The 27,682-nt window shown below is 36.1% G+C and overlaps 3 protein-coding genes across 4 annotated transcripts; 2 read left to right on the top strand and 1 right to left on the bottom strand.

Moving 5' to 3' along the window:
- Window positions 1-1,008: 1,008 nt before the first annotated feature.
- LOC113675750 (D-2-hydroxyglutarate dehydrogenase, mitochondrial) lies at window positions 1,009-11,017 on the bottom strand. 2 transcript variants are annotated; one of them, XM_027192356.2, is made up of 17 exons: window positions 10,684-11,017; window positions 9,195-9,301; window positions 7,976-8,053; window positions 7,739-7,779; window positions 7,204-7,284; window positions 6,897-6,996; window positions 6,501-6,594; window positions 6,128-6,185; window positions 5,422-5,510; window positions 5,093-5,186; window positions 4,784-4,914; window positions 4,116-4,193; window positions 3,947-4,015; window positions 3,230-3,338; window positions 2,382-2,465; window positions 1,969-2,096; window positions 1,009-1,630 (listed from the first exon to the last, which is right to left on the bottom strand). In XM_027192356.2, exons 1-17 carry the CDS (start codon window positions 10,828-10,830, stop codon window positions 1,595-1,597), a joined length of 1,524 nt encoding a protein of 507 aa, XP_027048157.2. In that variant the 5' UTR covers window positions 10,831-11,017; the 3' UTR covers window positions 1,009-1,594. The 2 variants fall into 2 exon arrangements, with proteins under 2 accessions (XP_027048157.2, XP_027048158.2); XM_027192357.2 differs by lacking the exon at window positions 1,969-2,096.
- On the top strand, window positions 11,009-17,688 carry LOC149048558 (leukocyte receptor cluster member 1 homolog). The gene is made up of 7 exons (XM_089198832.1): window positions 11,009-11,214; window positions 11,505-11,604; window positions 11,776-11,916; window positions 12,233-12,347; window positions 16,053-16,116; window positions 16,526-16,831; window positions 17,062-17,688. Exons 1-7 carry the CDS (start codon window positions 11,192-11,194, stop codon window positions 17,129-17,131), a joined length of 819 nt encoding a protein of 272 aa, XP_089054958.1. The 5' UTR covers window positions 11,009-11,191; the 3' UTR covers window positions 17,132-17,688.
- An 854-nt stretch (window positions 17,689-18,542) lies between these two features.
- LOC113675766 (uncharacterized) lies at window positions 18,543-27,529 on the top strand. The gene is made up of 8 exons (XM_027192371.2): window positions 18,543-18,683; window positions 19,298-19,407; window positions 20,237-20,311; window positions 21,405-21,653; window positions 22,899-22,935; window positions 24,231-24,518; window positions 25,963-26,256; window positions 26,815-27,529. The coding sequence occupies exons 2-8, from the start codon at window positions 19,309-19,311 to the stop codon at window positions 26,862-26,864; spliced, it is 1,092 nt and encodes a 363-aa protein (XP_027048172.2). The 5' UTR covers window positions 18,543-18,683; window positions 19,298-19,308; the 3' UTR covers window positions 26,865-27,529.
- The last annotated feature ends 153 nt before the right edge of the window (window positions 27,530-27,682 follow it).

Here is a 27,682-nt window from a genome sequence, read left to right as displayed (position 1 = left end):
GGTAGAACATGGTTAACTTAGGGCAGATGTGGGTTAACGTGGTAGAACATGGCTAACTTATGGTAGATGTGGGTGAACGTGGTAGAACATAGCTAACTTAGGGTAGATGTGGGTCAACGAGGTACAACATGGTTAACTTAGGGTAGATGTGGGTGAACGAGGTACAACATGGTTAACTTAGGATAGATGTGGGTGAACGAGGTACAACATGGCTAACTTAGGATAGATGTGGGTGAACGTGGTACAACGTGGCTAACTTAGGGTAGATGTGGGTTAACGTGGTAGAACATGGCTAACTTAGGGTAGATGTGGGTGAACGAGGTACAACATGGTTAACTTAGGGTAGATGTGGGTTAACGTGGTACAACATGGCTAACTTACGGTAGATGTGGGTTAACGTGGTAGAACAAGGCTAACTTAGGGTAGATGTGGGTGAACGAGGTACAACATGGTTAACTTAGGGTAGATGTGAGTTAACGTGGTAGAACATGGCTAACTTATGGTAGATGTGGGGGAACGTGGTAGAACATAGCTAACTGGGTGAACGAGGTACAACATGGTTAACTTAGGGTAGATGTGGGTGAACGAGGTACAACATAGTTAACTTAGGGTAGATGTGGGTAAAGGAGGTACAACATGGTTAACTTAGGCGAGGCGGCAGATAACAAAACTTTGCCAAAATCTCACGAAATTACACGCTTCTCTCAACTGCATTTCCCTCGGACACACTTTCAAGATAGGAAACTTTTCTTTTTGTAATAATTCACCTCTTCTATTTTCAAATTACGCACGACGATGTTATGAAAAATGTTTCCTTAGCTCGGCAGGTCTAGATAGGTTTACAAATTCGCCGGAACATTGTGCTACGCTGCGAGATCCTCTATTTTAATGCCTCGTTAATTCATGAGTAAAATGCTACCAGAGAGTACACTGTGCTCGTGACGATTGTTTCCTTCTGCAGCAGATTTTTTTAACAAGATAGACAAATGTGAGCACTCAGAGGCTGTCTAAATGGTTACTGTCCGTTTATTTCATTTGGCCACATGAAAAATTACAATAAGGACAATAAAGGATAATTCAAACTCAGATTCACAGGAAAAAGTAAGAAGGAGGCCGAGAGGAAACTAGAACTAAGAATTGTGCCGAACCCAGTTATCTAAGTTGACTTCCTCAGTTACTTAAGAAGTACAAAATAAAGCACAAAACTGAAACTTAGCTGTCATTTATCCATGGAAAAACATGTTTTTTCGATAACGAGGTAAACGGAATGTTTCTGTGGGTTATGACATGCGAATTGGTTGTTTGGTTGGTGAAAGAAGGAAGATGGGATCTGATTTAAATACGCTTAATCCATAACAGTCAAAAAAATATCATTTAAACACTTCGTTAAAACAAAAACTTGTAACAGATGTTTCCAATGAATTGTCTGCGATATAGTAAATGTACTATCACTCCTGGTTTACAACCTGTCCATATTCGGTCAAATCCTCTTTTTGTATTTACAACAATCAACAATTCACAGTCAGGTGAGCTTGTCACCGGTTTGTGCTCGCCCAAGCTATTATTTATTTATCACAAGTCATTTTCACTGAAGTCAACGAGGAAGAACTTTGTAGGGATTCAGAATTCCCTGTGAAGATGAAAAAATTTAACACATTTGTCAGCACCTAACAAGAACAAACCGCTGACAAACCTACTGGAATTAGAAACAAACAAACAAATAATAGGATTTCAAAAAGATTCAAGGACCTTCAAGCCTTGACGATCGCGGAATGGGTGATGAGGAGATATATCAAATAAACGTTACGTTAGAGCCCTTCATTATTATAACTGGAAAAGAGAAGACCGTGACATCGCCATAATCACAAATTTCTTAGCCAGCTTAGTATCACCACAGTTCTTCGAGGTACTCTCTAAATGTTTTGCTATAGAACCTACAGAAGCTAGCAAGTAATTCGGACAAGTTACCTTAGGGTCTAGAAGTTGTTTGATGTTTTTCATCAGATCTACTGATGGTGATGATTTGGAGTAATGTATATAATTTGCTTTCTTCAATCCCAGGCCGTGCTCCGCGCTAATGCTCCCGCCATGTTTTGCTGAAAAATAATGGCTACAGCTGTGCTCACGTCTACAACGACTCAAGCATTTTAAGCAGAAATGCGCTTTCCTGTATTGCAGAATTTCTCCAGTATAATAAGAAGCAAACCTAATTACTCCTAGATAATTTTGGTTTTATCAACTGAGCTGATAATATACATCGACCAACGTGAAGAGTTTCAAAGCTGACGTTTAGTGGTAGTTAATAACAAAGAAAAGTAGAAAAGGAACTAATTAGCTGGAGAAGGAAAAATGACTTAACTGTGGTTAAAGATGAAACAAACCTGTCCACTGATAAACATAGGGCTCAATGGAATCTAACACTTGTTCACTGAACTCTGGAGTTGTGAAATTCAAATGTAAGTTGCCTGTGAATGAGAAAAGACATTGCACCAGTTATTGCTAAAAAGTAAGACCAAACATGATTAAACAAAGTAACTCTCTTACAGGTATTTGAATTAAAAAAGGGAAAACTTTCTAAGGGACAAACTCACACATCCAGAGATACACAAATATTACTGAAATAAACCAAATAGAATACTAGAAAATGGAGACTTGAGAACGCTATCTTGAGTTTTTTTTTTTGGCAAAAAACAAAGAAATTCTGTGTTGTTCATGGCTGGTACTGATAGATCCTGTCAATAAAGTCATATTTGGTTAAGAAATGACTAACGTTTGGATACAGTTATTCTTTGACAGAGTCAATGTTGTATACATATAAATCACAGTAAACTGTGAGTTCCTTTGAGCATTCCCCTCACTCATCTGATTGAACTTTGGGACTGACTGATATTCAGCAACTTGAACCATTTCCAACAAGGTATGGAGACATTCCAACGTAATCATGTGTATTTTCATACCAGGATATGTGGGGGCCTTAGGGTCATGATTGACAGGTCTGGGTTTAAAACCTTTAGAGATATTTTTGTTTCGTAAAGATGCCAAGAGGCAATGATATCATTCTTTCAAAGTGTCTTCCCTCCATTCAGGAGACAATGGGTTTTTAGGTTAAGTAGGAATTCTCCTTGTTTCATGCTTTAAAAACTGTGATGAACTCTGACAGCCATGCAAGTCAGTCTCTTATACAGACTTCAACATTACATTTTTAAAGCTTAAGGGTAATAACACTTACAATCTCCAAGGTGGCCATATCCAACACAGTTAGTCACCAGGTCACCAAGTCTTTCTCTCATGTGTGACACAAGCTCATACATTTTTGGCAAAGGGAGTGACAGATCATACTAGGAACAGAAAACATATCCATCATATGCATGCTGTAATTAGCAGTGCCAAAAAAGTTGCCATTTCTTGGTAGTATCATAATGCAGAAAAAACTAAGAACAGCTAATCAGTACAAAGGTAAACAGCAAATGAGGCAAAATTCATGTCACTGATTTGTGATTGGTTTTAATGTTGTACTTGATGAGCTGAAAAAGTAAATCAAGTTTTTAGACCAACCACAGTTGCAAAAGTCAGAGTCACCAGTCACAAAGGAATGGAGTCTCAAATATAACTTTCCAAACTTTGAACAGAATCACTTACTGCAGCAACTCACAACTCAAACAACATTGACAAATGTAGAATAACACCAAGGTTTATGCAAAATGCCACACAATCTTCAATGATGCTTCTGTTCAAAATAAAATGGTTTTCAAGGTGATTCTACAGCTTCATATTGTTGATAAATTTTGTTCAGTCTCATGCATTTCTGCTAGATCCTCCAGCCACTGAGCTGACGAGCCCTGTGTATTAATTGAATCAGATTCAACTTTAAAGCCCTTCTTTTTCAATCAAAATGCCTGTACTTTTTCACAAATATCTCACATGACATTAATGTATTTTAACTTACCTTGTAAGTTGTTCCACAAAGTGTCAGGCTCTCTGATATTCTTTTGCGTATATCCCAGACTTCTTTCAACTAAGTTGGGAAAGATATTCTTGCACAGATGTAACTAAATATCATATGGAAAGTCTCTTCAAATATAAAAGTAATTAAACAAATCAACAGAGAAACTAACCTTTGACAAATCTGTTGCCAGAGTTCCATCCCTTGCAATTTTGTCAAACATAAGTTTCTCCAGAAAGAAATTGAGTTTCTATAAATACAAATAATATATAATAAAATATAATTATTGGACAAGCCATTATTGTGAATACTCTAATAAGGCCACAAATAGCATGTTCACTTTCAGGGCTTCAAGAAGGGGACTTACTAGAGGGAGAGGGGAGGGGTAGAGCATTTATTGAAAACATTACACTTTAGAGAGGGTGGGTTCTTAGAGAGTGGCACTCAATAATGTAAAGTTTTTTTGCAATTTTTACATTTGTGGTATTCACATACAGTGGAAAAGCCATAGCATTTATTATTGCTTTACGGAATCTAAGGAAAGGGCTAATGCCATTGTATCCTTGTGCAACAGTAGCCTAGATACCTCACTCCCTTGTATCTCAAATTCTATTTTCTGATGGTTCTGGATCATGTGCACTGAGTCAGCCACTATTATCCAACAGGGGGTCTTAAATCAGTAACTCATTTGAGACTAGGAGCATACCATGACTTTTACCTGTAAATTACTTTTTTATACAAGGAAGGAAGGATCAAAGGCACCCTGTGATCCACTGCAGCTCTATTTGACCATGATCCTGAAACTCATTCCAAAGATTGTTACGACATCTTAAGACTAACCTCTTCATCGTGGGAGCTGTTAGAGCCTGAAGTCTCTATTAACACATAAAATGGCTGCTTACTGATGGGATTATGTAGACCAAGCTTTGTTTCCACGAGATTCATGCAAAAATCATCTAGAAATTCGAAGGCTGTAAAAAAGCATCACATTGTTACCGTAAGACTCATGAGACCATGAACATTTCGACATTTTGATTTGATTTTGATCGTTGAGTCTCACACTAATAAATCACAACACAGTGCAAGATGCCCAAACAAACCTCAAAATTGGTGATCTTGGTGGTATAACAGAAAAACTAAGAAAGTTACCAGACAGAATTTCCCCCAACATACTCCTTGCCAGTTTGTATGTACTAAGAACATCAGAGAAGGTGGCACAACCAAGAAAAGTGACATTGACAGCCTGCAGAGGAAGATCTATTTAAAAATTATTGGAACAAATTATGAGAAAAGGAGTAGGAAATGTGAGGTAACTAAGGAAAGATTAACTTAGATGCTTATATTAAAAGGTATAAGGGTAGTTATCAAATAACCCATTTTCTCAAATAATGTTTCATTTATGAGGTGAAATATTTTATCACATATTTATCATCTACTTGACTACTGTATGTATTTATATTTATTTAGTGTTCAATAACCTTTGGTCTGGGTGGTATCAGGATTGAAGCAGTTGTTATCACACCCAGGTGGCCTTCTGATCCAATGAACAGCTGTTTTAGATCATACCCTGAAAATGATGATTTTCTTTATAGCAAAACATTTTTTAGTGGGTATACCTTGTAATTTCTTCTCTATATATTTACATCTAGTACTGATGCAACCAAAGGAAGCAATCTGTCCAACTACAGTTTGAGTGTTTCTTTAATTTAGAAAGATAATTCATAAAATGAAAAGTTAAGTTTGGTCAGTCAGACTTAAAGATAACAATTGTTGATGACAAACTCTGTTAGTGCTGGAAATTGTAAGTGAACAACTAAATTGAGATTACAGACAATTTTTTTGACACTTAATAATTTTGTACTAAATATGTAAAAGTATGCACTGGCAAAACTCAGTAAACAGGTGATATTCCACTTTTTGAAACAACTTAGATATAACAAACACCCTAATTGGTCAAAAACCTATATTGCACCAAACCCACACGGTTTACTACCATAATAACCCATTTTGCATCTGAGAAGAGTTTCATCTGAGAAGAGTTTCAAAACCACTTGCCTATGGCTTGTGATTTATTATCTTCTCTAATGTTCATTCTCCTCTCATTCGGTAAAACAATAAAAAGTGCAGTCTATTGCTTAAAAATAATTTACAGAAAGTATTTACAAATTGACAGTTTCAACAAACCTGTGTTGTCTTTTAACATTGATGAAAGACAGTCAAGTATAATACCATCAGGAAGAACCTGAACATTAACAAAAAATTCCATATCATTCCATTGTTTGTCATTCAACAACAGAAACACCAGATAAGAAATAACAATGTACAGCAAAGAAACTATTATCATGGGTTATGAGCAACTGTTATATAATTTGTTGCTTCTTCATTTTAAGTGCTGTCTGGCTGTTTGTCTGTTTGCTTGCTTGTTTGTCTGTTTGTTTGTCTCTCTGTTTATCATTCACTGATTCACTAACCTACTCACTAGCTTGTTAATTCATTCTGTCTTTTCTTCAGTTATCAATTTTTAACTTCGGCAAGGAATGAATAAAACAGTAATTACCACTTCTAGGCCTAGAACATTGCCATGTAAGGATCCATACCTCAGACGTCTCAAACCACCTGCATTTGTTGCAATGTTGCCACCTATATGACAACTGCAATGTGAAAAAGGAAAAAAAGGAGAGAAATAAACTGTTAAAATCAGTCACAAGAATACAGAGAATTGTTTCTTCAGTAATGATTGTTAAGTAAGTTATGATCTACTCTAAGAGTCATGACAACATCAGGTAAAGCTCATATAGGGAATAAATATCATCTGTGATTTGAAATTTTTACATTTAAAATAGGTTACTATGACTTACACTAGTTTACTTTATATTTTGATTCAAGAAAAACAGCATCCACAGGACCACTAGTAAATGACAAACCACTCGTTGTCATGCTACAGTATGCATACCTTCCTTTTGCTCCCAAGTCCAGTGGCATAATAAAACCATGATCTTCCATTAATTTGTCCAATGACTCTAAAACACAACCAGCTTGACAGACAAGGATACCTAATGATACATAGTAAATATCTATTGAGTTGTGGGTAAAATTATTTGTGAACAACTTATTGTTACTTTGTATTCTTCTGTGGTCTTGCATGGTTGTGACAAGTTCCCTTTAGTAGTTGATCCTTATTTTTACATGAGCATAAGGCAGGAACTTAAAGAAGTATAAAAAATGCCAAGCCTGATATGATTAGAAGATTCAATTTTTACCTGAAACATCATCAAAGCTCAATACTTGGTTCATTAATGATGTGGATAATATTATTTCATCAAATACTGGCACACTGCCACCTGTTGAAGTTGTGAGAAAGTAAAGGTAAAATTAGAGTTATCAATGCATATTAATTAAACAGTGTCTCTTTCTGGGATTCTGAGTAAGACCAGAAAGACCATCTTGTTATTTACCCCAGGTAGGGAAGGCTGGGTACAAAATCAGAGACATTACATACTTGCTACCTTGTTATAAATACCAAAGTGATTTAGCACATGGCTTGACATTTGTATACATTAAAGAAGGCCTCTATTTGTATTGAACAGTTGGGCATTCTATTGTTGCCATCACTCATTCACTCATTTCAATAACATGTGGCTTTACCTCCTATAGGAGGCAGTAGCCACAAAAACTAACTCAAGGTAAATTGTTTAAGATACAAAGGCAGTTCCTTCACTGTCTTCCTTTAAAGTCTTCTTCATGTACAATATGCTACTGCACATGTTTTATCAACTTGGCAGGGATGTAACTTACCAACTAATCCAGTGTTTCCCCCTTGAGGGACTACAGCTAATCTGAGAGACCAAGAAAATGGTATTCTCACAATTCATTCACCAAAGGCATTTTGACCTGATCTCTATTCTTAACCCAAACACTGAGAAACTGCATACATTAAAACTGGAAAGCTACAAAATTTTAAGGTTTGCACCTGGATATGTTGTATAGATTTCTTACATATACATCAGCAGCAATAGTACTAGTGTCACTAACCTGCGTGAATTGCAATATGCTAAGATCTGAGAAACTTCCTCTGTAGTTTTTGGTTTCAGTAGTATTTTGCTTGTTCCTCTGTATTAAAAAAAAAGGGAAATTCTCACCAGTCAGCAATCTTCCCCAGTAATTCTCTTGACTCCCAAAACTGAAATCAAAACTACACTAACTGTGATCACAAAGTTAATATCAAAACAATGCTTATTTAAATGATGTTTTAGGTACAGATGGTATAAAAAATCAGCAATTACATTTCAACATGCAAGGCCAATAAGTGAGTTAAATTTGACAACTGATGGCTGAAATAATCATAAACTCAAGAATACAGTAATAAAATCTTGTTAAAAGTTAGTACAAAAAATTTACATTCATTTATGAAAAAATATATTCAGTAGTATACTCTGACCAAACTGCTTAAAAGTTAACACAAAAAATTTACAGTGTGAAAAAAATCTCCTCAGTAGCATACTCTGACCAAAGCTGCTTAGGATATTTAGCCTAAAGTACATGTACAAACATTACAAATATTTCAAGAAAAGAATACATTTAATTGGATGAAAAAAGTCTGTCGTATACATTGTGGAATATCATTATAGAAATCTAACCAGTAAACTAGTTTGAGTGACCATTAATGAAAAATTACTACTTTAAAGGTCTTACTTGTATGCACAGAAATCCCAATAAGAAAATTAAAAGTTTTAAAATGATAATGATTAAATAATGGTAAAAGGACTGAGTGGAGTCCATTTCGTCTGTAATCATACAAGTGATTAACAAAATTGGATGACCACAAAGCGGGAGTCTGATTTGTTTATCACAAGTATCATTACTGACAGAATTGGACAACAAGAAATCCTGTTAGCAATTAATCATAATCATTTCAATTTCCAAAAAAACAAATACACCTAGAACAAATATCTCCAGTTGAGACAAACTCTTTAGTTAAATATTTTTCCATTTTGGAAATAGCCTTGTTTTTCTTTGGATAAGTGGTTGTTGCTATGGTTATTGTGATCAATTCTGTGATTGGTGGATTTAGCCAAGTGGACCTAGTATGATTGGCTGCTTCAACTGTCCAATTACAGGTGTTTGATTACAGCCAACTATCTGATTTTACTGTCTGATTACAACTGTACAGAATGATTAGTGAAAAATGAAGCAGCTGATGCACCAATCACATTGGAGGAAATTCTAATGGTTATGATTAATACATCTTTACCTGACCATTCTAAGCCAGTCAACATTATGAGGTAATATTTCATCCAGATTTGTAACAACTCTTGAAGGAACAAATGTCTCAAAAGCTCTTATATCTTCATCTGTTACCTATATACAGCAAAGTTAATAAAAGAAGTAGTATATTACTCCATGAACAACCCTGCTAATTTCTCTTAAAATATGCTATAGTTACTTGATTAAATACTGCTCTGTGTGAAATTCCTTTTTTGATTCAGGTGCTGTTGTTATTTTAGGGCAGAGCTTATCTGAAGAAAACACCTTAACAGAAATCCTCAAATTTCTATAAATGATAACAAAGAAATGTTACAGTTAAAAAAGGGAACAGTTTGATACACAACCATTCATTATCTCCTTTGGGTAAAAGAACTGAGCTTCCCCTTTGCAATGTTGGCTAAAATATAATTTTAAAAGTCATTCTCTTCTTCATGGCCCAAATATATCTTATTTAATATATTTCCAAAAATAAACACCATATTCTATGCTTATTTGAAAGAATATTCATCAAATATTTTGCCTTTACAATGCTAAGCCTGAACAGGGATGTTGCATAATAAGAAGGTAGCACTCAATTTAGAAAAAATACAAAATCATCGAGTCACTGTTGATCCTTGCAATCAGATTGGTCCACAACAGTGCAATTGAAAATATGTTAACCCTTTAACTCCCATGAGTGATGAAGACAGAATATCTCCTAACAATATCAATACAATATCAAGCAGATAAGTGGTGAGAATAAAGAAATATATCAATTTGGGGATAATTAGTTGATCCAATTCTAAATTCTCTGAACTGACATTATAAAGATTGTATGCTTGACATTAAGGAGAATTACAAATTTAATCTGGGAGTTAAAGGGTTAAAGTTCACATAGCAACCAGGTGGACAGTAAGACATGGTTTGATGCTACTCTGGTTTAAAGATTTAATGAATGTAACCAAGAAGTTAGAATTCATAGACCCAATGTTTTGACACTCTTGTCTCATACCTTCATCAGGGGTGATCTAAACGCTGCAACAAGAGGTCCTTTTATACACTCATGGTGCAATTTATTCACCAATCCCACCAGTTTTTGCTCTGAATCACTTATTTCCCCTAACCAATGAGAACTAAACACTACAATGAAACAACCAATCACATTCCAGTAGCATGATCTATTCAAAAATCACTTTCCTTCTTTTTACCCATTTTCCCCTACTGGATCAACAAATGTTGATACAAACCCAAATTAATGCACTTTTTTTATGAACCTTGCCATAATGTATCACCATGTGTAAACAATGGTAGATTTAGAAGGGGAGGCCCTGTAAAGTAAGGAGAGCCTGGCTTTGAGAACTAATTTTTGAAAATTCGAGATCTTGGTGTGTAGGCCAGACTGTAAGAGTGGTTTGGGTACAGGTGGTGTGGGGTTAGAGGGGTGAAGTCAAGGGTGGGGTCAGATTAAATCAGAGTTAGAGAACACTGTCCCTTACCTCCGAGTATTGTCCTCTTCTAAGCCCTGGGTATCGGGTGCTCGTAAGTTCAACCTGTTTGGATCCTGTTGCGTAACTGCGTTTGATGTAACATTTCAGGGTTGCTGCTGCTCGTTTTTGCAAATGTCTCATTTTCCAAACATTCATTAGCTGTTTAAGGACCTCAAGCTCAAAGCGCCGGCCTCATAGAGATTAACTTTTTTCCCTCGCACGATGTGCAGTGTGGTCGCTTTATATATTTCTTAGCTTACAACAATTATTCTCGTTTTAAGTGTGTTTTCGAACGGTGCCTGATGGGTCAGAGTCGGTCTGAAGCCGAAATTCTAACGCCCGCGATACAAATAACGTTTATTCGGAAACATAAGCTTCTAGATATGCGTGCGGTTATTCTCTTTTTCAAAACCACTGCCACCAATATTATGGACTCAATGTTCGTCACTTTAAGTACTCCAGCGATCACCATACTGAAAGGCCTGAGGTGATTCGTTTTGGTCTTTAAAGGAACAAGATGAACATTCTACCAAAGAAAAGGTAATTTAGAAGGTCTTAGAGGACTTTTCGAGCCTTAACAATAAAGTATCTCATAAGCTAGTATCAGTTTTAGTCCTTGAGATGTTCGCAAGCTGAAAACGTTTGATGTTACGTTTAATGAAGTTTGTTTTCTCTCGATTCCAAGAAAGATTGACAGGTTATTTTTTAATGATGAAATATTGATTAGTTTCTTGAAGAATTTGTTGCTTTAAGGATTTTACTTTGCTCTTATTTAAGTAAGGAAATAAAATTTATCATTAATGAAGAAGTATCTGCCTTTATTGATTTAGCTGGCATGTACGTAACATTGATAACATTGAACGCGTGCGTCGTGATGAAGAAAATGCAAGATTAGAAGAGGAAGAACGGGAAAGGAGACGTTCTTTAGCCGTGAGTGCTGTTTTTTGTATTTAAGTGTTGCCATACGAGGCAGATAATAATGTTGTAGAATTTTATTTCTAGCGAGAATAAGTAATAAGTTAGGGTCAATATTAGGTTAATCATCAACCATATCTTAAAAGCTTGATGTTGTTTATTGTTTTGTTTTGTTTTTGTTTCAAGGAACAAGAGGCCAGAACAGCCCTTCTACGGGGGCGTGCCAGTGGAAAGCAGCTTAAAGATGGAGTATCACAAGATAATACTGTTGTTTTTGTTAAAGACAAACCACAACATCTCAATTTTTTTGCTGACATTGAAGAAGGAGTGAGTGATATAGCAGCTCATAATATTACTAAAGTTTCTTACATAGCACTTCATGGTTCAGCAAGTTTTGAATAGTTATTCAGGGATATTTTCTAGTGGATAGGGGTTTGAGATAATGTAAACTAAGGTATTCATCATGCAGAGTAATGAAAGTCAATACAAGATATGCAGTTGTTTGTGCTGAGAAAATGTGGTGTTAACTTCCGAAAAGTATTTCTTACCAATGTATCCCTTTTTAGTGCTATTTCTTTGTAGAAAAGATCATACTATTAAGAGTACTAATTTTGAATTTGCTACTTGCATATTGTTGTTACAGCTCAGACAAGGAAGTAACAAGGAATATGAAGCTGAAAAGAAAGCTGAACAAGAGAAAAGAGAAAAATCCATTGGCTTGTTAACATACCTTGGACAGAGTCAAAGAGATTCAGATGGTATGCAAGCCCAGCATTTTTTAAAAACAGATTTCACAATCTATTTAACAATTGAAGAAGCCTTGAATAAGCTCTGTTCTGTTCTAAAGTATGCAGGAAGCAGTTAGATTAAAAGAAGGGTTGGGGAAAATATGAGATGTGGTAGAGTGTTTTTTCCTTCTTCTTTTGTGCTCTAGCTGCTTCCTGAGAGCTTTAAAACAAAACAGAACATATGCAAAATCCATTCAGTGAAATCCATTGGAATTGTGGTGAATAAATATACAAAAGTTCTTAAACAGAACTAGTAGAAAACAAAATCCTCAAGGAGTGTGTTTTATTAATGAACGGCGGCTGAATTCATAGGAACATGAAGATTGCTCCTGGTGATAGTGTCTGTAAATCTTGGCTGCTATGACTGATGTGGCCATCCATGCAACACATCACAAAGGATATCAAACAAGCTCTTAGTTGTTCACTTGAAGGGTGGACAATGTAATTTCTGAGGCTTGCTTCTGCAATGACCAGAGATGCTCATGATGAGCTAGCCGGGATGGACTACTGCATGATGGTAGTTGCTTTAACACCATGATTTGTATATATTTTTAAAAGTTGTGCCATTGTGGTTATAATTTTCATAATTCCTGTTCTGTTCCGTTTTGTTTGTTAACACAAAACAATATATACTATACAATTGTTAGCTGTGTTTGAGTTTTATTACTGTATGTGTTTAAATGATAATCTAAATGAGTGAAAATCTTCAAAACTCAGACAGTCCGTTTCGTCTTCTCTTTGGAGACTTTCGTCTCTGTTCACACTATAATTTTGTCAATTACGGCACTTAGCATGTCTACAAACCTTTTTTTGGTTCCTCTGTAGCTATTTGCTGGCTCTATCTCTATGTTATTTGTGGTGTTAGCTACAGGTTGTTCTGTAGCTCTTTTTTGTAATGTGTACAGATGGAATGACAGCTATTAAGCTTGGCATTTTGAACCCTGATGAAACATGCTTTTCCAATCTATGTGAATGAATTTTATAAAATTTATATCCAAACTTTTAATATATCAAATCTGGAAGTTTTGCTTTCAGAGTGAGTGGTTTTCTACATCAGTAGCTGTCTGTTTGACAAACTTATGTTGTGGTTCAATGTTTTCTTTATTTTGACTTTTCACACCAGTTTGATTTTTTACTTCCTTTTTTCCTCCTCTTACTAGACTTAGAAAATAGAAATTAAACTGATTTGAACAATCTCAAACTGAGAATGAAAATGATGGATCCACAGCTACTTGTGATTTTGGTTACTAAAAAGTCTTGTTGGATTGGTATCCAGTCAAGTCACCAATGGTTCAACTTGCCAACGCCGACTCACCAATGTATAAAATCAAGTGGAGATGTCGTAGATCACTTTTGAAGTTGTTTACTTAATACCAGGCAATGCCAGTAAACAGCAGACATTTCCTAAATTCTTTGCAATAAAAAGTTTTACTTGAAGTTGGTTTTCCTTGTAGAAGATATCTTCTTTATTTTACGATGTAAGATGTAACATTACCACAAGTTTAAGTAACTGATCAGTCAGCAGATTGTATAAAAAATTGAGTTGAGATCATAATGAAAACTAAGACATGCAACCTTTGACCTGCATTTTTCTCAATTTTCCTTTGTAGTTGTAAATATTATCCAATCAAATCTAACTAATGAAAAATCTTATCTAGCACAACGCTATAAAAGGCAGTGTATGTTGTGGGGACTCCATTCAACTGTGTTGACAAGTCTATGTTTTTAGAAGATCCTCGCAGCTAAGAACACTACTGAAACTAGTAGTTGTAAGTAGGACCTGAAAAAAATTTCAAGCCCGTACGGGATTTGAACCCATGACCTCTGCGATACCTGTGCAGCGCTCTACCAATTGAGCTAACAAGCCAACTGGGAGCTGGTCAATGAATTGGGTACAAATAAACATCCGAGTGAATGAAGATTTTAGATATATGAAAATTCACATATTTGCACTGCGGTGGAAAGATGAAATTAGACTTGGCTTGTTAGCTCAATTGGTAGAGCGCTGCACCGGTATCGCAGAGGTCATGGGTTCAAATCCCGTACGGGCCTGAAATTTTTTTCAGGTCCTACTTACAACTACAAGTTTCAGTAGTGTTCTTAGCTGCGAGGATCTTCTAATTTCATCTTTCCACCGCAGTGCAAATATGTGAATTTTCATATATCTAAAATCTTCATTCACTCGGATGTTTATTTGTACCCAATTCATTGACCAGCTCCCAGTTGGCTTGTTAGCTCAATTGGTAGAGCGCTGCACCGGTATCGCAGAGGTCATGGGTTCAAATCCCGTACGGGCCTGAAATTTTTTTTCAGGTCCTACTTACAACTACTAGTTTCAGTAGTGTTCTTAGCTGCGAGGATCTTCTAATTTCATCTTTCCACCGCAGTGCAAATATGTGAATTTTCATATATCTAAAATCTTCATTCACTCGGATGTTTATTTGTACCCAATTCATTGACCAGCTCCCAGTTGGCTTGTTAGCTCAATTGGTAGAGCGCTGCACCGGTATCGCAGAGGTCATGGGTTCAAATCCCGTACGGGCCTGAAATTTTTTTTCAGGTCCTACTTACAACTACTAGTTTCAGTAGTGTTCTTAGCTGCGAGGATCTTCTAATTTCATCTTTCCACCGCAGTGCAAATATGTGAATTTTCATATATCTAAAATCTTCATTCACTCGGATGTTTATTTGTACCCAATTCATTGACCAGCTCCCAGTTGGCTTGTTAGCTCAATTGGTAGAGCGCTGCACCGGTATCACAGAGGTCATGGGTTCAAATCCTGTACGGGCCTGAAATTTTTTTCAGGTCCTACTTACAACTACTAGTTTCAGTAGTGTTCTTAGCTGCGAGGATCTTCTAATTTCATCTTTCCACCGCAGTGCAAATATGTGAATTTTCATATATCTAAAATCTTTAAGTCTATGTTTATGAGAAATTCACTCCAAAATGTCTGATAATCCAGTCTGCATGGTTTGTAACATGACCGTCATTGTTGTTGAGGATGCTTGGTTTCTTGGATGGTTGGAGAACCAAACCTAATCTTTATAATATATCAAATTTTATTGTAAATCAAACATTCTTGATCCTGAATAAATCATTCTTTTAAGTTAAAAAAATGTGATTCCATGTGGTTGCTATGGTTGTCACACAATAACTTGTTAGTGTCTAAAGTTTTTTTGGTCACTGGTGATGTTCACCTTGCTTTATTTCCCTTGAGATCCTTATAAACTTTGTTGGAAATAAAAAGAATTGGTTTTTACTCAAGATCTTGTCTAGAAAGCCAAGTTTTCTTTTAAAAAAAACTGACCAATTGACATGTTGAGTCTTTACAGTGCTGTTGTCACACAGTAACTCATTCATGCCTGAAGCTTTTATAGTCATTGGTGATGTTTACCTTGCTTTATTTTCCATGAGATCCTTATAAACTTTGTTGGAAAAAAACTGTTTTTTACTAGAGACATTTTGCTTTTCTACATGTTTAACTTCTAATAAGTTGTACTGGATTGAAGACCAAGTCGCTGATGTTTCTACTTGATTTAATACGTTGGTGTGTTGGTGTTGGTTAGTTGAACCGTTGCTGACTTGACTGTAATTCTTTGGATTAGGAGTGTTATGACAGAGACATTCAATAACATTGTTGATCTGTTGATGAATTATTTTGTTTTATTCTGCAGATGGCAAACTGTGGTATGTGAAATCACACCAGGAAAGAATGAATTTGAGTGAAGCAAGTGAAAGGTACTTGGTTCATCTCTGCTGCATAGCATATGTGCATCTGCTATACTTCAGATAATTCCAAGTTGTGGAACTGTTTTGTGTGTAGATTTTCAGTTATATTCAAACCCTGTCTTTTAGGTTACTCAAGGATGTCTCATGTCTCCTCACAGAACACTACTTTATTTTCAAATGTTTCTTGTATTTTTGAGCAGGAAAAGGTTTTGTGCGAGTTGAAGAATCTAGCTAACACTTGGAAAGAAGGACAGGTTGTGAAAAAATAGTTGTAACTAACCAACAGATCACCAGCAGATTGCCAACTGCCAGCCAGCTGTCAGCTGTCAGTCAGCCAACAGGATTTTTTTTCAAGGAGTTGTTCTTCACAATTACCCATTTTTTTTAAAATAATGTTTTCTTTGTTTGTTCCATGTAGCTCTGTAGAAAGTAAGAAAAAGAAGTTGCTAGATCCTCTTAAAGACATGGACAGATACCTTGTGATAAAGAAATTACATAGCAAAGATGAGGACAGAAAACATCAACAAAAGGACAAGAAACACAAGGAAAAACAGGCAAAGTCTAAGAAAAAACAGATGAAAAATTTGGAAGAAATGAGAAAAGAAAGATTACAACGCGAGCAAGAGGAACATGAACGAGAAAGGAAGCTTTTGGCTTCTGCTAGAGGAGATAGCGGTACATCTATTGCTGGAGGAAAATTACAAGATGATTACACAGCTTATAGGTAACCAAGCTTTATGTAATCATTTGATTTTATGAGAATTGAAGTTTCTTAATTAATAGGTTTTGCTTCTCTTTCATCTTATAGTATTGGAAGACATAGGAGAAACAGTTTAGTCCTTAAGAATTTATTTCTTTACAATCAAGTCTCCTATTCTTTCTTCCAACTGTAAAATGCTACCTTTCCTTCCAATCTCCATGTGTTTGTGTCTGTAACACTTTGATTTATTACAGGTATAGTTCTCAATATCATCCTGACCTGGCCAGAAAACCCAGAAATCATCTTCGTTATGACCCATATTAAAAAAGTGTCAGGTTTGACAGTAAACCACACTGAGCCAAGGGTCACTGAAGTCAACAAGGGCAGTGATTTTCCTCCCTAAGGAGAGCAGATTAACCTGGGGAAAGATTTCCAGAAAGTTACTCAGCTCAAAAGGGCCAACTGGTGTTAGAGAGTCGATAGAAGAAGGTTGACTGTCATGAATAAGTTGATTGCAGTGTAGGCACAACATGCCCATAAGAACTACTCTTTAATAACCAGCATGTTTGTTCCTTGGAATCAACCACAGAGAGAAATGATGCACTCAGAATAATGACAATAATAATAATATAAAACAGTTGAAGTCAAAGGGAAGTGAGGTTACAGTAGCAGAGTAAGCAAAAAATAGTATTTCATTGCAAATGAATTTTTTGAAATATTTTTTATTGCTATCACATTTTATTAAAATCTGTTTTTTGTCATGTTATCTTGCTTAAAGATGGGTAATGATATACTCATTAGCTTAGTGACTTCAAAAGGAGTAGTTTATTGTTTAGTAAATGACTGTATTATAGTGAATAAAAGCAAGTGAAAGTAACAAATAGGGTCCACTCTCTTTGATCCAGCTCTTGTATTAAAATGGTCAAATGGTTTAATCTACTAAATAGTCTAAGTCAACTTGTTAAGGTCCCATAACACTCTATCAGATTGCTGTTTGTACTTATATCAATCAGTCTTTTTCCAGCAGATAATCAGAACACAAATAACTTTTTTCCTCTCATTTAAAAACCTATGAGACTGTTTTGAATACAAAAAAGCTATTGACAAGAGGAAGAAGAAAATCATAGGGAAAGATATCTATACTTCAAGCAAGAATAGTGTCCTGCTTGCATGATTATTCTCAACACTATAGAGTAATTAAGAACTGAGCATTTAAAGTCATACGAGATGTCATTGGTTTGCTCTACTTCACTCTATAGTTGGTCTAAAAAAAGGCCTTGCCACTGTCTCAATCAATCGGATGCACAACTAATACCCATCATAACTTATCCAACTATATTTCCTTACACTTTGATTAGTTGGAGGTTTTTTTCCATTGAGTTCTCATTGGCTCTCCAAGGTATTTTCCTTTGTTCTGATTGGTGGTTGACTTTGGTTTCGGTTTGGATTGGTGAATAACTTTGATTTTGGTTTTACAATCCTCAATATGAAATCTGGTCAAAGTGGAAGTCTGAAGCTTCCCCATTTCAAATTGGTCAATTGGTTGCCATATCCGAGTCTCCCCCCAACACACTGAAAGTCCCAAAAATCGAATCATGTATTCCACAAAGAAAGAGTTCTCTAAAACACCAAGAGTTAATTTTTAAGGGGGGAAATTCAAAGAATCAGATGGTCGTAAGAAAACTGATGATGGCCTCGCCTTGGCTCTTGAACTCCTGCCCAGTTCTTCGCGGTTGCACAGGATGATAGATAAATGCGCTTACATGACACGCATACTACTCCTATCTGCAAGCTCAACAATTTTTCTAAAATTTATCGTCGACAGTTGTCGATGTTATTTCTACTTGCTTGTTATTTGCTCGTTCCTTCGTCGAAGGTAAGTCCATGTTAAATACTCAGAATGCGGTAAAATTTCCGCACAGTCCCTTACTACATTGTGCATTCAGTTCTTGGACAAAGAAAACAACGACAAAACAATACATTGCCGTTATGAAAAAAGGGCTAAACTTCAGACGCTATTCTTATTCAATGACATGTAAATAAGTTGCGGGGTATTCTGAAGTTGCTCCGAAAAAAGATTTGTTTCACAACACTATGGGACTGTGCGGAAATTTTACTCAGAATAAGCTTCATACAGATCCCAGTTGGTCATTGATGGAAACTTTTATTGATCCATTCAGTCTGGACTTCGTTCTTAAATGCACTGACATATATCGTATAACCTAGCTCTCGTATAACCTAGCTCTCGTTACAGTGCATATTTGATTATTACTTATCTAAGCTTCCAATAGGGGCTATACGTTGATAAATAAGGCATCGAAACTCCTAGGGTGTTAAATAAATTAGATCAGGAAATTGCGCAAGAAATACCAGCTGTTTGATGACACGATTATGCACATGGGTTAGCGACAAAGCCCCATAGTTTTTCACACACACCTTGTTATATTTTGACAATGTCGAGGCTAATCTACTTAAATATATTTTATTTAGCCTAAAACAGCATGAGTGGTGATCCCCCTCACCCTCACCCTCCCCCTCATATGTATTATCCACCTGCCGGACAACACCTACCTCCTTCCCCCGGACAAGGGTACCCACAGGTGAGTGCAGTATTATGAGCAAAGGTGGACACAATTGATTAACTGTGCACAAAATTTAATCCTAGACATTGCAGCCTATAATTGGATTTTAGCGATATTTTTATAACATACATGAAAACAATGCAAACCTCAAAACCCAAAACCTGAATTTTCCCCTTCCTATACCAAAGGTAGAAATTCTCAGTTCTGGAGATAACTCAGCTGTTTAAATAGGACTATCATTACCTTTGGAAATTAAATTTCTTTCCCAGTCATTAATTTGTAGCAATAATAAACCATGAGGCTTCTAAAAAGGCACAGTCAGATTCTTGGTGGATTTTTTTCTCTCAGTTATACTGTATGCTGTGATTTGTCAATTCATTTGCTCAGCCTGTTGGCATTTTGAGGTGTTTTTGTTTGCTAAACTCTCTTTGTTCTGGAAATTGTACTTGCGGTAAGAGTGAAAATAAAATCAAAATATTTCATTATCTTAAAATTGTGTGTCAGAGCATGCCTACTACTGAGTATTTATCGCTAAATTTGTTTTGTGTATATTATGAAACATTCCTTTGAAGCTCCTCCTCTTGACCAGAAATTGTTACCTGAACAATTCAAACACAAAATAGAAAAGTTATGAACATCTTGCAAAGCTTGTCATCTTGGTTTCCCGTTAAAATTACTTGTTATCATTTTTTCTTTCTTTGATTTATGGCCTGCATGCCTCACTTGTTATTTATTGGGCCATAAATCTAAGGGTGGAAACTTGCACAACAGACTGCTAAATTGGTTAGTGAGTGGTAGTATTATAATTATACAGATAATGAGTTGATTGTCTTTTTGTTGAATGCAGGGATTTGCACCACCAGCCTATAACCCAACTGGAGGATACTACATGCCGCCCACACCTGCACAGGCTGCATACCCAGTAATGTCAAGCTTTGTACAATAGTTGTTTACTTAAATGAGTAAAAAAAAAATTGACTGTTACTGACAGAACTAGCCATGTGTGGTAGAGTTTTTCAGGTCTTATTTTCATTACTGCTTAAGTTCAGTTCATTACTGGAAAGAGGGCTTTCATATTCATTTCTTGTATATTCACAGTCATTTAATCATCACTTCTTGGGTTTATTATGAATCAACATAATTACTAGCTCCCAGTTGGCTTGTTATCTCAGTTGTTAGAGCATGCACCAGTATCACAGAGGTTATAGGTTCAATTCCAGTACAGGCCTGAATTTTTAGTGTTTAATACTGGGAAGAGCACTTTGATATTCATTTCTTAATCTGCACTTCAAATATATGATTTTCATATATTCACAGTCAGAACTAGCAATATTTACCTGTTACAAGGTAATCAAACACTGTAACTTATTTTTATTGCTGATCAAAGAAGGTCCCTAGAACCTTCCTTTCAGAGCAAAACCCAAGTGTCTAACCTTTGTGCCCCTCACTTGAAAATTTAGATGTGTTATGTTAAAAGGAGTGTTAATTATCTTTGTGTTTATACAAAATTCAAGAGCAACAGCAATTGAGTGAGCTCATGAGTGATATGAAGTTACAAAATTTGTACATTTTGAGATTTTTGGTTAAACACTTTAACAATGGTAGGTTTTCACAGGGGCAACAATTATTTTGTCACATGCTTTTTATTTATGAAATGGACAAATTCCTTTTCCAAGCTAACATAAGTTGTTGGAAGGTAGGCAACATTTTCTACTGGTTGAATTTCCATCCAGTTTTGTTAAATCGTTAACTAAACAAACCAGATAGTGATTTATCTGGTGGATAGCATCATCTGTCTGTGAAAAAACTTGGGGCCATTTAGTTGGTTTTGAGTTATGAAGTGTTGATAAATCTTTTATAAATTTCTCCTGTATATTAAAAAATCTCTGAATTCATTTAAGATACAAACAAAGTTAACTGCCAGTCAAGATCAATCATGTTTTGTGGTTAAAGTAGAGTGGAGATCACTCTCCAATCCCTTCTTGACCTTAAATGTTTTTTTAATTGCTCTTCAGCCACCATGTACTCCTGCTGCAGGGTTTTATCCTGGACCAGCTGCAGGAGCTTATCCCCCTCCTCAGGGAGTTCCTTTACCTGCAGGTTATTTTCCCCCTGGTGGGCCACACACAGCACCACCTCATGGACCTTTCCCTCCACAAGGAGGACCACACTCAGGGACATTTCCAGCATATGGTGGACCACATCCACCTGGACCACACCTTGGTGCATTCCCACCAGGACCACACCCTGGTAACAAACATGTGGTAAGTGTTCCTGTGTTATTGGTTGAGGTATTGTTACAATACATTTGCAATTGAGGTACAATGATTCAATTTTATCTTTGTTTCAAATTGTATTTCCCTTTCATTTAATGTCACCATCTTTCATAAACATCACACAAACTTTGGAAAGATAGAATTCAAAATGGAAATTTGGACCATTTTAACCTTGAAATGTGGCTGGGAAGAGTGCATATTTTTCTGTGTCTTGTTTTTGCAATGAATGAGTGAGAACAGTGAATCAATGCCCTATTATTTTAATGACATATTTAAATATGAAGCCACCCCTTCATTTTGTTTCAACTTTCTTTATTTCTGGCCCACAAGACCCATTAACTTTTTAACAAAGTATATTTTTTTTATATTATTTTAACACTCTAGATCAAAATTATGATTTTTGCTGTTAATTAGAAGACATAATATGATGTGATGTGGTTTTTGCTTGAAATGTTCTGAATCAATTTGAAGACAAATTGAATGGACATAACTCCTTATGTTAGGTTGTGTTTAGAGATTTTGTGCTGACTGAGAGACTTGAGTGTTAAAGAGATCATTTTAACCCGTTCTTATTGACCAACCTGGGAGCCACTTTCGTGCCATTTGCACTATGACATCTTATGACAACAGCTTTCATGATCCTTCAGTCAGTTGCTCCCTTGTTCAAATTAGGGCTTACTTTCACTTAAACCTCAGTAGAATTACTACAATAAGGCAGCAAGAAAAAAGGAAAATTAAAGGAATTGTGGAAGCTGTAGTAAACTAGATTCATTTCAAGTTAATGGGTCCTGAATTCACTTTTTTTTTTTGTCTTGTCACAAGTGTGGAACAAAGAAAAAATTATGAGTCTCCATGAGGAATCAAACCTCAGTCCTTTGGATTCCACGCTCCAATGCACTAACCACTGAGCCACAGAGAGGAATCTAACCTCAGACCTTCGGATTCCACGCTCCAATGCTCTAAGGGTTAGAGCATTGGAGCACTAAATCTGAGGTTTAATTGCTCGTGAGGACTCAGAATTTTTTCTTTGTCCCACACTCATGACAAGATGAAAAAAAACATCTTTCTCTATTTCTTTACCAAGCTCAAAAACTTACCATCTTTCTTATTTCTATCTGTAGTGAACTGTTACCTTTAAAAGAATGACCTATTAATGGTAGATGTAGGTACCCATCTATACACACGAAGTATCAGTATTATTGATTGAATTCAATTTCCTTTTTTTTTGCACAGGATGTGGAAAGTGATGACAGTGACCCTTCAGGATTTGGTATGTTTTTAAAGATTGAAGAGGAGGTTAAAGGAAGAGATGTGTCAAGACACTCTTACTAATAGAGTTCTTGTTGTGACTGCACAGTACACATATAGACTATACATGTCAAATGGCAAAGCAGTTCAGCACTTTGTTAATTTGTCACCTTAAAGGCATTGTTACTAAAGGACCATTCTTTAAAATTGTGATAGATACAAAAAATTTACTCAGAGGAAAAATAATCATTGAAGCAAACAAGGACAGGGTTTAACTTCAAGGAGATGCTAAACTGACAGTTGAGAGAAATATATTTTCTTCAGAGGAAAATCCCTTTAAAGCAATAATCACAGCAAAATTATTATCTATATTCCTATTCCTTGCTGGTATCATGTTGGGCATTTTTTCTTATCTTAACCCAACACCTGATCAAATGAGACTGTTTTATAACAGTTTCATCTAATTATAATTACAAACAAAAGGATGCTTGTTTCCAGAGGCTCATTTAATTTTCCTGTGTAATGGAAAGTTTGGAATTGTTCACTTTCAGGCACCCTTTTTGAGAAAAATCTTCTCCATGGAAGTAAAAAAATTGTGATTATTTGGTTTTGTCACTAAACAAACAGACACTCTGTTGCTGACAATTTACTCTAAATTTTAATTAAGTAATTCATACAAGACAGCTTTGGCAATGACCAAGCCTACTTACACTCAAGTTAGACAAGATAAAGCTTGAATTAATAATGGTAATAGGACCAAGTGGAGTCCAATTCAGTCTGTAATCATACAAGTGATTGACAAAATCGGAGGAGGGAGTCCAATTTGTTAATTGCTTGTTTGTTTACAGACAGAATTAGACAACAAGTAGTCCTATTACCTATAAATCATGACCATTTCAATTTCTGAAAAAAACAAATGCACCTAGAACAAATATCTCCTGTGGAGACAATGCCATTGGTTGAAAACTCCTCCATTTTGAAAATTCCTCAGTTTTTTCTTTGGATAAGTGGTTGTTACTATGGTTATTGTGATCCTTTCTGTGATTGGTGGATTAGCTGAGTGGATTGGTATGATCAGCTGCTTCAACTGTCCGATTACAGGTGTCCAATTACAGTTGATGTCCAATGACAACTGTACAGAATGAATAGTGAAAAATTAAGCTGCAAATGCACCAATAATATTTGAAGAATTTGTAGTGGTTATGATAAATGTGAATATTTTAGAGTGCAAGAACTGGTGTAGGAAGCCTGTAGGTAGCTTTTTAGTTAAGCATATAGTATCTTTGGCATCAGGTTTGAATTTTTCAACTTCTGCAGCTCTGTACTCCAAAGAAGATAAGCATCCACTCTCCGTTAAGTTCACTAACAAGGCAGGCAAGAAAGTGAAACTGTTTTGGATCAACAAAAGAGGAAGGAGGAAAAGAAAAGGAAATATAAAGGAAGGCCAAAGCAAGACAGTAGACACCTATGAGACGCATGTTTTCATGGCCTTCAGTAGGAAACTAAGTCGTGAACCTCTGCCAATTAATGGTTCTCCAGTATTTTATGTTTTCCCTCACAAACATGGTGATAAGCATGTGGAAGTTGAAATAAAGAAACCATCAGGTATGGCACTCCCGTGTGTGACACAAGTGTAAACTATTTCTAGTAATTTCCACATTTATTATAATGATTACAGAAACAACCCTGATCATATGGAATACAAGGATGGATAGTTATCAACAGATGATATAAGATTTAAGGTTTCTTAATCACCTCGCACGAGGTGATTATGGTTGGGGCGCTAAATTTTAAAGTGACTACCTCACACTTTGTCAATGTTTCTGAGGAAGTGACAAACGCGATGGAAGAAAATTCAATTGCAAGGAGTACAAAAAATGATTATGCGGTTGGCGGAACACTTTTTAAGAGAAAGATAAAAAGCTTTTGCTGGTTTAACTGAATAAATATGCTAAAACTCTTTGCTTATCTTGAAACGAGTAATCACCACAATTGTAACAATATGCACAATGCTTTCTTTCTTTCTTCAATTTATCTATTTATTTACAGAATTTGCAAGAGAATTCGAAACCACTTGAGCAATTATACCTAAACAATTATACGCCTCAGGCTCACTGAATATTATTGTTGAATAATTCCCGAGACAAAGTCGAGGAGATTATTAAACAAATTATGTTTACTGAGCCTGAGAAATTATACTAAAACAATTATTCGCCCTAAGCTCAGTGAGCATCACTGAGCCGAAGGCGAATAATTGTTAAATAGCATTACACTTAACAGACACAGAGTTTGTCTGAGCAGTAACATCACATCCGACTGGAGAATTTAAGAGGTGTAGTGATACCAAAAACAAAGTAATACGGAGGAATTCACACTTTGTTATAAGTCTTGACCGGAATGCAGTTACCAAAAGTACAAAGTAACCGGCTTCAACATGTAAAGAAGGGTTACGAGTGAAGGCACTTTAGTTGTCAAGTGCACTTATGGTCAGTTAATATTATTGGTAAAACTGGAATACTGTTTGGCCCATATCATGTAACTTCAGTTAAAACTTAATTTAGGTCAAATGAAAGCTTTGCGATGTTTTAAGTTGTTTTGCGTCTGTTGTAACGCGATGTTAAAGTTATGCGAACACTTGTAGGTATTAGGAACATAGCAACACGAGAATTTATTATCTTAACAGGAAGAACACTTTTACGAGCGTTTGAACCATACAGTACTTACAGACTCATTGATGAATACTAGAGGTGCTTGCTCGTTATCAATTTTGTCCTCCGTGAGAATTCTTACTGTAAGCGAAGATTATCGTAAATTGACCGAGAACAAATAACTCAAATGTTTTCGTTATTGTGCCTTTCATCAAATCAATTTACATTTAATTTAAAGACATTTCAAGGAACATTCCTGAGGAAAATGTATGCGCCTCATTAAAATTGTCGGAAGGTCTAGAAGGAACTCACTTTATATTGTTGCTACTGTACGTTTACAGAATAAATATCAATAACATTGTTTAAAACAAGAAAGTGTAACGATTATTTTTCTTTCTCAGGAAGTTCATTCAACAGTTTGAAGTCAGAGGCTCACGTGACCGTCCCTGTTGAGGTGAAATTTGTGAACCGTGTTAAGTGTTCAGTCCAGTTGGAATGGATCAATCCTCAAGGCCGCCGTGAGACTAAGAAGCATCTCGCCAAGGGTCGATGCTGGCGCACCACTTCCTGGGAAGGTCATTACTGGGTGTGCACTGACCCAAAGAAGGATGGTCATTTCTTTGCCCTTAATTATGGTCTTCATTACAGAGTGCAGAAGACTAGAAGAGCGCGAGAAAGAGTTGTCATTACAGCAGGTAACATACTTATTTGCTGTATCTTATCTTCAAAAGAAATGAATAGCTCGTTTCCTTTTTTAAGAGAGCTTTGAGAGAACTCCACCGAGTACCAACTCCTTACAATGGCTGTAGGTCCACAAAGCGTGTCACAACTGCCTGGATAACCTCTTCTCTTATTGTCTTCAATATCAAAGCAAACTTTTCACAAAGTGGTTTATTCACTGTGCGTTTCCCGTACGGTTTAGTTAGCAATTGTGTGCAGCAAATCTCTGGTTTGTCTTTCATTAGCACATTTTGCTGTTTTGCCTACTTAAGAGCTGAAATAGCTATATTTTGGAAATAACTGTTCTAACTTTCGAAATAAGAAGTTACCTTCTATCACGACCCCCTCTTTGCCACGGCTTCTTCGATCTGTCCTCAAGGTGGCTGTTGTAAAAAATTACCGTAATAAAATGAATGGAAAAGATATCCGATACAACGATCAGATTTTGGTAGTACCTTGAGAGGCTATTGTTACTCCTCATTATCTTCAAACAAGGGAGCCCTTACTCAATCATCCCATTTTTTTATTTCCAGGATCGAATATTTCTGGAAGCAGTAGTAGCAGCAGCAGCAGCAGTGACTAAGGAACGACTGAACAGAAAATCGTATCTGCAGCTGTGTTGGAAATACGTCATTGCAGTGCTGCACTTGTGCTACTTGAATAATTGTCTTTGTATTGCAAATTAATAATACAAACTGAGTGACATTGATATCCAGTGGAAGCTTTCTTAATTAAGGACAGTACCTGCAAATAGAAATCCAATTTTGTCTGGCCAGTGACTGAGCAAGCCAGCTAGATCTTATCAAAGTCAAGAAAGAGCAGTGGGGGTAGCCACGCAATATTGTTCAATATCTGGAGAAAAAACCCTGACGTTGTATTTTTTCAAAAATGAAATCAAGTAAAATTTCCTTGGTGATTCCATTTTTATTCCTTTTTAAAAAAAAACAAAACAAAAAAAATCAGTAGTGAACGTAAACATCTTTACATAACAAGCAAAGACGATCCTCAGAACAGCGTAATGTTAGTTTTTATCATCAAAATGATTGCATCAAGGCTATTTTTAATCGCTTAACGGCATCGGATGTGTCATCACTCTACTGCTGATGATGCGCAACTATACATTACGTTCAAGACGTTATTTGTTGGCAATACGAATCAAAGTAGAACCAAATTAGTTAACTGCGACCGGTACATAGACACACGGATGCTTTGGAATGAATTGAAATTGAGTAAAGATAAGTCACAAGATCTCGTGATGTCTTCTTTCCATCGACCTCGGCCAACAGTAGTTTTTGTTGTTGTCGGGGAGCAGTAATCGCATCCCGACTATAGTACAAATCGTAACAAACAATACTGTGGACAGGTTTTGAATACCAGTTTTTGGAGGGGAGGAAATTCAGG

Source organism: Pocillopora damicornis, chromosome 3 (assembly GCF_964200805.1).
Source record: "Pocillopora damicornis chromosome 3, jaPocDami1.2, whole genome shotgun sequence".
NCBI classification, from domain to species: domain Eukaryota; kingdom Metazoa; phylum Cnidaria; class Anthozoa; order Scleractinia; family Pocilloporidae; genus Pocillopora; species Pocillopora damicornis.
Note: the sequence above shows the minus strand (reverse complement) of the source record. Positions and strands in the feature narration are given on the sequence as shown.

What these genes read in the sequence shown, in the direction of transcription:
- LOC113675766 (XM_027192371.2), top strand. Translation starts at nt 19,309, where the DNA reads ATGAGTGGTGATCCCCCTCACCCTCACCCTCCCCCTCATATGTATTAT. An exon ending in TGAAATAAAGAAACCATCAG is followed by an intron (nt 24,519 to 25,962) that starts GTATGGCACTCC and finishes TTTCTTTCTCAG; the next exon opens with GAAGTTCATTCAACAGTTTG. An exon ending in AAGAGTTGTCATTACAGCAG is followed by an intron (nt 26,257 to 26,814) that starts GTAACATACTTA and finishes TTTTATTTCCAG; the next exon opens with GATCGAATATTTCTGGAAGC.
- LOC113675750 (XM_027192356.2), bottom strand. Translation starts at nt 10,830, where the DNA reads ATGAATGTTTGGAAAATGAGACATTTGCAAAAACGAGCAGCAGCAACC. An exon ending in TGGCAACAGATTTGTCAAAG is followed by an intron (nt 4,016 to 4,115) that starts GTTAGTTTCTCT and finishes TTCCCAACTTAG; the next exon opens with TTGAAAGAAGTCTGGGATAT. An exon ending in TTTGTGGAACAACTTACAAG is followed by an intron (nt 3,339 to 3,946) that starts GTAAGTTAAAAT and finishes TTCTGTTCCTAG; the next exon opens with TATGATCTGTCACTCCCTTT.
- LOC149048558 (XM_089198832.1), top strand. Translation starts at nt 11,192, where the DNA reads ATGAACATTCTACCAAAGAAAAG. An exon ending in AAAGGAGACGTTCTTTAGCC is followed by an intron (nt 11,605 to 11,775) that starts GTGAGTGCTGTT and finishes TTTTGTTTCAAG; the next exon opens with GAACAAGAGGCCAGAACAGC. An exon ending in TTGAGTGAAGCAAGTGAAAG is followed by an intron (nt 16,117 to 16,525) that starts GTACTTGGTTCA and finishes TGTTCCATGTAG; the next exon opens with CTCTGTAGAAAGTAAGAAAA.